This window comes from Myotis brandtii, unplaced genomic scaffold (assembly GCF_000412655.1).
Source record: "Myotis brandtii unplaced genomic scaffold, ASM41265v1 scaffold486, whole genome shotgun sequence".
In the NCBI taxonomy this organism is placed as follows: Eukaryota; Metazoa; Chordata; class Mammalia; order Chiroptera; family Vespertilionidae; genus Myotis; species Myotis brandtii.
This window is the reverse complement of record NW_005368569.1, coordinates 377,576-389,408: the sequence shown is the minus strand read 5'-3', so window position 1 is coordinate 389,408 and position 11,833 is coordinate 377,576. Positions and strand designations below refer to the sequence as shown.

Sequence of the window (11,833 nt, the reverse complement as noted above, 5' to 3'; positions counted from 1 at the left end):
ACTTGGGTTGACCGGGGTCAGGGCAGGGCGCCCCCTCCCCCGCCAGACCGTGGTGCCCTGGGCGGGGAAATGCAACTGGACTTTCACACAAGGCAACACGTGGACGCAGAAGAGTTCGCGACTGAGCGGCCCTGACTTTATGACCCCACGTGGGCCGAGATGGGTGACAGCGCGCGCGAGCTCAGGGGGTGGTGGCAGCCTCTTTGGCCAGCGAGGGTCCCACTGTGGATGGCTCCGAGGCTGCAGGGTTGAGCATCTTGTCAGGTTCAGGTTCGGGGATGGGTTGCTGGGTTGGTTCTTCCCCGGCCGCCTCCGCCGCTGTCTCCGCCGCCAGAGAGGGTGTGGTTTCGCCTTCCATTCCCAGGGCTTTTTTCATGACCTGCCTCACCATCTTGGTGACCAGGGACGCATCCACGAGACACACGATTGCCGCCGAGAGACACAGGGACTGTCGGAGACAAGACCATAGCGGGAAGGAAAGGTGGGGTCACTTGGCAGCTCAGGGGCCTTCCTTTTCCCCATCCCGGGATGCGGGTGGCCGCTTGTCCCCTCTCTGACCCTCCGCCACCGGCTGCGACCCTTCCTGTCATTCCCAGAGAAAGGAATTTTGGAAATGGTGGGTTTTGCTGACACTAACGACCTCATCTGATTCACGAGGCACTAGGAAAGGACCAGAGAAGGACACTGGACTTAGGAGGCCCCGGTGGGGTTGGAGTCCTGAGATGGCCCATCGTGGACAGGACTCCTGGTTTAGGTTTGAAAGGGCAGGAAAGGGTTCCCAAGGGGACCAGCTGGGAGGAGAACAACAGGTACTGGGCTGAGGTCTCCGAGGAATCTGGTGTGGCTGAGACCTCTAGAGAGGTTGAGGGAGGAGAGGTGGGGGTCGGACTCAGAAAGCCCTCTTGCTGAATGGAGGGGTGACTGGCCAGTGACCCAGGCTGGGGGCAGGGGGACTAGTGGGAGGTGGTGGGGTCTCCTGCCATCCAGGTAAGAATTGATGGAGACCAGGCGCTAGGAGCCGCTGGCAGGTGGCAGGAGACGTGGTGGCTGAGTTAGCAAATGGGGACCAGCTCCCGTCTGCCTTGGATGTTTCTCTTTCTGGTCACGTCATCCCTGGCTGCATAAATGAACTTTTCCCAGGTGGCTCTCGCCCCATCTGATCTGCGAGTTCCCCTGCGGGGAAAGGATTCTATCCCCAACACAGAGTTCAGGCCTGGCACAATCCAATGGGATTGACTCATGTTTACTGATTATGGAATGAATTCAAAGAACTTCAACCTTTTTTGGGGGGATTAATTTCTCTTCCCATGGTTTAATCTCTTAAACCAAAGTCTCACCTCCCTACACCCCCACCATCTTCCAAGCATTTACTCTGCCATATTTAGTGCCCTTCATATGAGGACCCAAGTCTCAGTTTATCCCAGCCTGTGCCATATCTGTACAAATGAGAGTTGTAAAGACTGAGTCCAAACATGCTGAGCCTTGGCCTGGCCTGTGTTGCTCAATGGTTAGAGCGCCAGTCCACCCACTGAAGGGTCTCGGGTTCGATTCCTGGTCAAGGGCATGTATCTGGATTGCAGGTTCAATCCCTGGCCCCCAGGTTGGGTCGGGTCGGGGCACATGTGGGAGGCAACCGATGGATGTGTCTCTGTGTCTCTCTCCTTCTCCCTCCCTCCCTTCCATTCTCTCTGAAAAGCAATGGAAAAAATATCCTCAGGTGAGGATTAACAGAACAAACAGACAAACAAGCCTAGCTTTGTGTGGGGCACTTGCTGGATGCTGGGAAGTAATTTCCTCCCTTGGACTTCCTTCCTTCCCTTCCTTCCTTCCTTCCTTCCTTCCTTCCTTCCTTCCTTCCTTCCTTCCTTCCTTCCTTCCTGAATAGGCTGGGTCACTCACTTTTGACAATGCACTCCCTCCTCCCTCACCCTACAATCATTCTTTTCATGTGCTTTTAAAATATTCTCTAGTCCAGCCCGAAAAGTCAAAGTCCTATTTATAGACAAGAATATCTTGTTGCAATGGTTTAATAAATAGTGTATATGATTCTCAAAGGGGATTCAACACTTGCTTTTATCCCTACTTGGAGAATGGGTATTAGAATGAAGATTTTCACGAGCTTAGAATTTGTGTAACTTTACATCTTCTGAAGCTCTTGGTGCAGGAAAGAGAAGGGGTGGTGGTGAGGATGTCCTGTAACTGAAATAATGAAGGTGTGTCAGTTCTCCTTTTTCAAGAGTCGTGAAATCCTCAACTACAACGGAGTCACAGAGGCCTCTACTTACCCCTCCGACATAGAATAAATGCCTCCTTTCCTTTTCTTGCACTGTCAAGATGGCAACTACTGAAAGGAACACAGTTGTAATGAAGCTGTTGATAAGATCCTGTAATACAGAATTGAAAATGATCAACTTGACATGAAAATGTAATTTCATAAAATATTTAAATTGGTCAGTTACCTATCTAGGGATGGATGTCTGTTGCAAACGTTCCCTCTGATTACTATTAAGAGGAACCCCCAGCAGCGTAATTCTTACATCTTCCAGAGACACGACTTTATGTGATTTTAAGGTCCTGGATAGGACTTTGTCAGCAGAAATGGGTTTAATTTCATTAAAGAACACCATTAAAAAAAATAATAAAAGCTGACAACTTTTTCATCAGACTTTTCTTAAAGGCCACAGAAAGTGAGCATGAAAAAACCCAGAGGCTTAGGGGCCTAGCTCAAATTGGTCTTCCAAAAATATGATTTTCTGAAGCCTTATATTTTAAATTAATTCTGAATTCTATTCCACAATACATTTGTTTTAATATAAAAATAAAATTTTAGGCCTGGCGGATGTGGCTCACTGGTTGAGTATTGACCTATGAAACCACCATCCGATTCCCGGTCAGGACACATGCCCGGGTTCCAGGCTTGATCCCCAGTGGAGGGGGGGCGGTGCACAGGAGGCAGCTGATCAGTGATTCTCTTTCATCTTTGATGTTTCTATCTCTCCCTCTCCCTCCCTCTATGAAATAAAAATATTTTAAAAATTAAAGTTTTGGATTAGGACTTTACTGATTTAATTCCATTCCCAAAATCTTTAGGTAGAACCGATCCTTTAGAAGTTGGGTCATATTTAGTCTGTAGGTTCACACGTCCTGAGAAGGCAGGAACCCTTCTGGGGAGCAGGCCTGATATTCTGGAGTGAATGCCTGCGCTGTTGTTGACTTTTGCGCTTCCCTAAGACATGGCCACAGTTGAGCCTGCCCTGACATCTGTGCCAACATCCTTCCTCCTGGATTTCAGGACTGGGTTCTTTAACTGCTAAATAAAGGGTGAGGATGAATGGGTGGGGGCACAGCCCGGAGTATAAGGAGAGGCTGGGCTTTGGTGGTGGAGCAATAATGGAAGAAGGTGCTCCATGTGTCTGTGGCACCCGTTTGTGGGGAGGGATTCAACAGCCCAGGGCGATGGAATCATGATATGGCCCAGATAGCTAATTTGAACATGTTTAGCCTTAAAGTGGCCTGACTTAATAGTATCAACCCGTCTGGTGTAATTGCCCAGATAGAGCAAGGTGCCTGCCATTCAGTGTATGGAATCACAGTGGCTCTTCAAGGTGCCAAGCTCTTCCCAGTCATTATCTCATTTAACCCTCATAAGCACCCTGCACAGTGAGTATCATTGTGAGGCTGTAACAGAGGCTCAGAGGGGTTTATTAAGTTGCCTAAGATTGAGTATCTGCCAAGGGGTGGAGTCAGGGACTCCCACATAGGAAGGAAGTGCAGCCCCATCTTTGTCATTTTCTGTGGAAAGGGTCACTGAGGGTCAACATGGATGGGACAAAAACGGCGAGAGTGCTTTTTGCTGATGTCATTTGTTGAGCTCATTTTTGGGCCTGCCAATTCCCAGATGTGTGACCTGGGGCATGCTCTTTCACCCCTCTTGTGCCTGCATGCTGATTTTTAAGATGAAGCTGATGATTGGGATTCGTTGGGTTGATCTGAGGATAACATGGCATAAGGAATCTGAAAGCAGCAGGCAAGTGCCTGGCATCTAGTGGGTAGTGGGCGTGCATCAGCACCTAGATTCGTGATATCTGTTCTCAAAAGGTGCACAGAGAGTAAACTTCCAGCAAATGCCAGGTGTTCTTCCTGTTGAGATTGGCAAGCAAGGAGCCTTTGGGTCAAATGTGAACCTGCTTCTCGGAAGGGCACGCGTGTCTATTATTTGGGCACCTGGTGGGTAACACCGTCACGGGGACCTGGAGCAGGGCTGGTGAGGGTCGGAAGTGAGTTCCAGTGCGTTCTATAGGCTGGCTGATCGGTCTGGCTACTGTGGGACAGGTACGGCGGGGTGCAGCGTTGTACCTGAGGACTGTGCAAACTAAGGTATTCCAAGATGTGAACAAGGACTCTCATAACTAAGAAGCAGAGTGTAGACTTTTTAAGATAAAAATTAACTAGCCGTGGTCATAGGCCATTGTGAATTTGGATGGAAGTATATTAATCATGATAATGGTAATAAACCGAATGCAGACTGGCCCTACCCAGCCAACCGCGGATTCCCCATCATGATCCCACTCCCCTCATTGGACGACTGGGTGTTAGGGTTTACTGTGATCCTTCCTCAAAAGGAAGCACTCTCCTCCACTGTCCCTTGGAGCTCATCTCTGCCTGGTACCCAACATTTCTATGGTAGCTCACATTTCTTGAGCACTTACTATGTGTCACATACGGTGCCAAGGTGTTAATACATGATCTCATTTGATTCTCACAACAAATTTTCCTTATCCCCAATTTACACGTGGGGAAGCAACTTGTGGGGGGTTGTTCAGCCAGCGAGTGGCTCTGACCCTCAGCCGTCTGACTTGATTGCCCAGGGCCTTCTCCTGACTAACCCCACTTCCTTTTTTGCCTGAGACACAGACCCTCTTATTGGCCTGCCTCGTACTTGACAAAGATATATGTGTTCTCCTTAATCGGGTAACATTGCAGCTGAGCCTTGCAACACGCAGTAGGACTTCTGGCTGGTTTCCCTGCAAATGCCATCCTTAGTCACCATCGGTTCTCTCCCTCTCCCCCGCCCGCCGTGGCTAAATACCCTATTGATGCAAGTAGCCTCTGCTGAGCGAAAGGAGAGGCGGGTTTGTTACTTGTCAGTTATTTTCCTTAAAGCTCTCAGGCTGTTCTCTGAGATAAACAAAACGGTGTCAAATTGTAACTGGGAAAGAAAAAGGTGCTCTACTGTCGAATGCTTATTTTTAAATATCGCTATCAGAAAGAACATCAAACGTTTACACTTGTTTTTACAAAATGTGGAATTTGTAACAAGCATTTTATACACAGTCAACATTAGGTGGTGGTCAGCTACCTGCAACTTTCCTTGGTTCCACTTGTGTCTGGAGTTCTCCAAACAGGCGGCAGCGTCTGATCAGAAATCGCCAGAACTGGTGTTTTTCATGCATCTTACTTGAAGGGGACATTCTAAAACAGATGCCTCTCACTTATAAATGTAAGGACATTGCTGGTGGTTTAGGAATCATCACTTCTATAGAGCTTTATTTGAAAATATATTTATTATGTTCCTTTAAAAAAAATTGCTTTCTACTGGCAAAAACATCTGCTTGACCAGGACTCCGTTTCTCTGACCATACTGGGTAATATTTTTTACAATGTAGAAGTGTTAAAAATAGCGGCTGTTCAGAAGACAGTGATTATAGTTCATACATTTCTTGGGTATATTGACAGGTGATACTAGACGATGGTGGCTAAAATTGGTAATGAAGTTGAGAAATGAAGAGAGTGACTCCACATGGGGGGGCGGGTATGAGGGAAGCTGTATTCTAACTCGCTCTGATTCAGAGCTGCGCTAATGAGTCAGGGGCTAGCTGAGAGTTGGATCGGCACCCTCCCCATGGGTGCCAGGGTCCCTGGCACAGCCTTCACCTAAGCGAGAAGCTGCACTTGAGACTGGGGTGTGGGTCCCCAAGCCCAGGCTCCATCATATCTCCAGAGAAGGAGACCCTGCCCAAATCAGGTCCCAGAGTCTACAGACCTCAGTAGGTCATCTGGGTGAGGCCAGCGCTCGGTGGTGCTGTCCTGCTGAGGGTCTAAGGCTTAATTCCTCAGACTTTCTACCTCCCTGCTGGGGACTCTCATCCTTAGCCCTTTACCGAACAAGGGTGGGAATAAGGGAATCAGGAACTTTCTCTTCCTGTGAGCCTTTAAGGAAACTGACACTTAAAATCAGTACTCCTGCCCAGCCGGTGTGGCTCAGTATGAGAGTCAACCCATGAACCAAGAGGTCACCTGTTTGATTTCTGGTCAGGACACATGCCCCGGTTGCGGGCTTGATCCCCAGTAGGAGATCGGCAGGAGGCAGCCGATTGATGATGTTTCTATCTCTCTATCCTCCCTTCCTCTCCCTCTAAAAATCAATAAAAACATATTTAAAGTCAGCACTCTGTACCCTAGTCCTTTGCCCCCTGGGCACTAAACCATCTTGCCTGGAGGGAAGGGCGGAAAGTGGCAGCTGGGCCAGCTGGACCCCTGTAGTGTGTGGGCGGGGCTTCAAGCAGTGACAGTGTGAACCGGGCCACGTGTTCTCTGGCTTGCTGCACTGACCCTTCGTAAAGGTCCCAGGTGACTCCCGCAGCTTGATGCCAACCTGTCTCCAAGTCCGCCTGCTCTCTGAAGTTTCACTTAGTCACCTCCTGGGCTGATACCAATACTGTCCCTAAGCCCGCATATTTTAAATCGGGCCACGGCCTCCCTGTGGGAGCTATTTACCCTCTGAGCAATCGCCTATATTCATGTCCTTCATCTAATGGGATCTGAAAGGGCAGATTAGGAAGGAAAGGAATGGATAGGAGAAGAGAATAGTTTGGGATCTTGTTTTGGTGGATGTTTTGAGAAACCTTCCAAGTCAATTAGATCACTCACCACCTGATCAACTATGTTGGTTAGTATGTGGCTGCTTAGTATGTGGGCTGCTAGTTAGTTGAGCATCGGAATAACTGGGCAAACGTTGTGGTAAGACCAAGTTTCCCAACTATGAAGCTCCTGGGAGTTCACCAGGCATATCCACGTGCTGGTCCAGGCCCTGGGGCTCGGAGTTGCCCTCTGGGCTCCCAGAGCCATCCACAGAAAGGAAAATGCTCTCACCCAGGCAGAGGTAGCAAAAGGGGGCCTGGCTTGATCAGAGTTCACCAAGGCCTGCAAAGGTACAGAGCTGGTCTGAGCTGCCCGTGACCACTGCGAGAACAGCTCCTCTCCCAGGACCTTTGTGGTTCATGCTTAGGAGACCCACCTCTGGCCTCTGCCTAAGACACTCCCTGGACCGCCCTGGGCCTCGCAGCCAGGCATGGGGCCTTGAGGCTCTCTCCAGCTTCATGGCAGTTGACGGGATCCTCCTGCCCACGGCTCTGACCTTGGTGCTGTGGGACCCTCAGTCACCACTCCCAAGGGCCTCTCCCCCCCACATCCCTAGGACAATCAGTCCATCCTTGGCTCCAAATCTGAAGGAAACCAAGAGGAAACAGGACAAGATACAGAGAACATACAATTCTTAGACTCTGGGGAGAACAAAGATGTAGGGAGGATGGAAACAGAGAAACCATCACAAGCAACAGGGCAAAAAGTCCCAAAGAATCTGAGCTTCGGAGTCTGCCAGACCTGGGTTCAAATCTGAGTTTCCACGCCTACACATGACCATGGGCAACTCAACCCTTTAGTCCAATGTTCTCCCCTGTCAAACGGGGCATGGGGGGTGACTACAACCTCATCGGGCTGTTGTGAGGATTAAACAAGGTGATACATATGAAAACGTATCTGGCGCATGGCATGTGCTCAGAAAGTTACTTTACCTTCCCTTCTCGGACATTTCCGTGGACAGTGATTTCAGTTTCCCCCGAGAAACCTCTCCCTGGTTAGAACTCTCCACCACTAACAGGGTCTTCATGTGTCCAATGGGAGCTGCTCAGAGCTTGCTTTGTCTGCTTCCTGTTGCTCAGCACTCGGTGGGACAGAGAGCTCAGCAGCCTTTTCAGAAAATCCCTCAGACACTTGAAGAAAACATTTGAGTTTTAGCTCCATAGCAACCAATTCTACCTTAAGGCTAGAGAATGGTACTGTTAGGAAGCGGGGTGTGGACGAGGTCTGAGCTCAGAGTGAGGATTGTCGGCAGTGCGAATCCAACTGGTAAAAGCCACCCTTTGAGGGAAAAGAACCTTCTAGGGTCTGCTGGACACTTCGTAATGAATCTTTACTGTGTGCCAAGCGTTGTGCTAGTTGCTTTAAACACATTTAAGTGTCACAGGAGCCCTGTGAGGCAGTGATTATGATCACACTTTTCCTTCCCTGATGGGGAAACTGAGGCTGACATTCACAGAGCCAGGAACTAGGCCCATGTCTATACCCAAACAAAACTGAATTCCCTCTCCAGTCTGAGGTTGCAGACTCAGGCTCCACAATAAATAGCGTTGATCTGAGACCGGAGGGATTAGCTTCAGGAACTTTCAGTTGCTAAAGACTCTGGGATGCCGAAGCAGCTAGAACGTGCAATGTCCTTTCCTGAATACTCTACCATCCAGCACCCTTTGGGGAGTACGGACCCTTAACACACATGGAAAGGTTGACTCCTGCAGCCTTTCAGGGCATGCGTGACCATTTTCTATACCTCTGCCGTGTCCGCTCCTGCTTTTAAGGGGCGTGTTTATAATCTGTTAGAGAGGGTGCTGTTTGAAAAGTGGAAGCATGTCTGTTTTACAAGCAATAGGTAAGACATGTGTGCCGACTGACTATGTGAATGAAAAATTTCTTTCGGACAAGCTGCGAAGCGCCACGTGTTCAGAACCATAATGAGGTGGAAGCAGGTGTGTGTGTGCTGGTTGCCCTGTAGACAGAGGGGCCCAAGGCTAGTTTCTCCCCGGGGACAGGCAGCACCCTCACTGGCAGAGCTCAGCTATGTCCTTGTCCAGAGAGATAGCTCTGGGTGTTTTCACGTAAAGAGGGCCTCTCCTCTGGGGCTGAGGGCAAAGCTTATATTTGAATGATGAAAAGGAACACTTACAAGTAAGGGCCAGTGTATATAAGTCAGCAAGTGGTGAAGGGTTAGCATATATATTAGAATAAATAAAATAACGATGAAGAGTTCCAGAACTGTGATCGCTATGAATGAGTCTTGGGCTTCAGAGATGATGAAACAAGTTAATGCTGCTATGAGAAGACCCTGCAGTAAAAGAAACAGGTTTTGTTTTAATGCACATGGACTATTAAAACACACACACACACACACACACACACCATAAATTGTCAAATGCAAATCTGGACTATATTGAAATTGCCTGTATTGTCTTGAACATACACTTTATTTTTTTAAATTTTTGTACTTTTAAGAAATGAAATAATACACACAAATAATGAAAATGCACACAGTAGAGGAGGGTAAAAAAAAAGTCAGTTCCTTTCACCTCCCTTAACCCAACCCTAGTCTGTCTCCTTAAAAGTAGCCACTGTTAACAGTGTATATTTTTTTTTTTACCAGAAAGAAGTATGTATATACAGACAGAGAAAGTAGATATTGATTCTGATAGAGTAAGGGAGAAGTCTAGCTTGCTTTCTCTCCAAATAGCTGCAGATGATCCCAACATCATTTATTGGGAAACACCATTATTTCCCCCACTGACTTAATAGCCAGGTTTTATTATACACTAAATTCTCAGGTGAATTGGGTCTTTTTTGAGACCGTTCTCCTCCATTGATTAGATATTTCTTTTCTAGTACTTTTGAAATGACAGGAAATTTGTTTTATATCGTATTATCTGACCTTCCCATACTCATTCTCAGATTGTTTTATGCCTCCCATGCTTGTCTTGGTCAAGTTCCCCAATTAAGCCTTTTGGTAGTATTTTTATTGGGGTTTCATTTAATTTATAATCTGGAAAAGTTATTGCAAAATTTGGTCTTGTTATTCAAGAACAAAGTGTGTCTTTTCTGTTATTTTAGTGGCTTTTAAATATCTCTCAATAGAATTTTAAAGTTTTCTTCATATAGGTCTTTCAAATTTATTTCATTTAATCTTAGATTCTTATTTTGACTACTGTTGTAAACAAAACTATTTTCTTTTATTTGAAGTGCTTGTTTGCTCATTTCTACTAATGAGCTAGTAGAAGTTACCTTATTCTAAACTGTTTCCCAGTTGACTTGGAGTTTTTTAGATATCAGCTGGAAGAAATGATATATTTTGTCTCTCTTTTCAAAATGTTCTTATTTCTTTTTCCTAATTGTGATGACTAGTGGTTCCAGAAAAATATTAAGTAACAGCATTGAGAGTGGGCATTGTCTTTGTTCCTCATTTTAATGGGAATACTTCTGATGTTTAATTTATATGATGCTGACTTTTGGGTTTGTTTTTACAATGTCAGTGAAATACCTATGAATTTCTATTCTACTGGTCTTCTCTCTCTCTCTCTCTCTCTCTCTCTCTCTCTCTCTCTCATGCAATCAGAGATGAATGTTGAATCTTGTCAAATGTGTTTTGGATGCTACTAGTACTATTTTTTTCTCTTTGTACTTATGATAATATGGTGGATTAGTTTAATATGATTTTAATATTGAATCATCTTATGTTTCTTCGTGGTGTAATTTTCAAAAGTTCTGATGAATATTCTCTGCTAATATATGAATACTTATGACTTTGATCCAAGTGAGATTTCCACTTTGATTTCTTTTTCTGAACTTCATCAGGTTTTGATTATCACTGCTCTATTGACTTTGTAAAAATAGTTCAGAAGTGTTTTTTCTCTGTTCTTTGAAAAACTGTGAATAGTATCAGAATTACGTCCCCTGAAGGCTTGAAAGAGTTAACCTGTGCAGAAATCCGGCCGGATGTATTTTTGAAAGATACTCATTTGATACGTGTTCTCATTTTGTTCTGTGCTCATGTTGGGCTGTTTAGGTTTTTCTCTTCTCTGGGATCACTTTTGGCGATTTGCATTTTCCTAGAAGAATCAACTGTTTCGTCCAATTATTCAAACTGATTTGGATCTTTTCCGTTTTATCGGGGTTTGAGATTATTTTCCCTTTCTAGCTTCTAACTTTGAATATAGGCCCTCTCCTCCCCCTGTGCCCGTTATATTGGCCAGAGGTTTATCAACCTTATTGGTCAGTTCTATTATTTGTGTTTGCTAACTTACACACTTCTGCTCTCATCTTCATTGCTTCCCTAATTCCCTTTGTGAGGGGAAACCCGAGAAATAGAAAAGTAGGACAGGAAAAAAAGAAGCCAGCTTTCTAGTAAGGTTCGAGTGTGTAAGGAACAAGAAGGGAGGAGGAGGAAGGGTGTGAAAGGGGACATCTGTAATACTTTCAACAATAAACAACAACAAAACCAAGGGTGCCTGGCAGAGGCAACTAGGGAAGGTTTCCTAAGGCCGAGGCCGGCGTCTGCCCTGCTTATGCCCAGCCTCTGCCCAGCCGAGTCCCCAGCTCTCTCTACTCACCAGCCGCACGATCTTCAACGCTCCCGTGGGTGAGAAGAAAAAACGCTTGATGCTGTCCCTGAACCTGGGTGGGACCTTGGTCCGGCCCTCCGCGCGCTTTTGGATCGCCGCCTTCTCCGACTCGCTGGGGGCCGCCTGTTCGCCTGGCTTCTGGTCTGGGGCCTTCTTGGGGCCTGCGGGTTTCCCTTTGGGTCCTGGGTGCACCGAGCGTATGGTCGGCGTTGAGCGTTTGGGTTGATTCTTTGCGGGTGCGCTGCGCCCGGGGCGCCCCGAGGCGCTGTCTTCAGGTCCCATCGCTTCAGAGGTATACATGGTGGGCCCCGGGCCTGGCTCTGGGAGGTTGG

The 11,833-nt window shown here is 46.9% G+C and overlaps 1 protein-coding gene across 1 annotated transcript; it reads right to left on the bottom strand.

The window, feature by feature from the left end:
• Positions 1-181: 181 nt before the first annotated feature.
• LOC102244660 (CKLF-like MARVEL transmembrane domain-containing protein 1) lies at positions 182-11,784 on the bottom strand. Its single transcript, XM_005876450.2, has 4 exons — positions 11,490-11,784; positions 9,059-9,217; positions 2,286-2,384; positions 182-448 (listed from the first exon to the last, which is right to left on the bottom strand). The coding sequence occupies exons 1-4, from the start codon at positions 11,781-11,783 to the stop codon at positions 182-184; spliced, it is 819 nt and encodes a 272-aa protein (XP_005876512.1). The 5' UTR covers position 11,784.
• Between the last annotated feature and the right edge of the window lie 49 nt (positions 11,785-11,833).

What these genes read in the sequence shown, in the direction of transcription:
- LOC102244660 (XM_005876450.2), bottom strand. Translation starts at nt 11,783, where the DNA reads ATGGGACCTGAAGACAGCGCCTCGGGGCGCCCCGGGCGCAGCGCACCC. An exon ending in CGTTGAAGATCGTGCGGCTG is followed by an intron (nt 9,218 to 11,489) that starts GTGAGTAGAGAG and finishes CTTTTACTGCAG; the next exon opens with GGTCTTCTCATAGCAGCATT. An exon ending in ATTTATTCTATGTCGGAGGG is followed by an intron (nt 449 to 2,285) that starts GTAAGTAGAGGC and finishes TGTCTCCGACAG; the next exon opens with TCCCTGTGTCTCTCGGCGGC.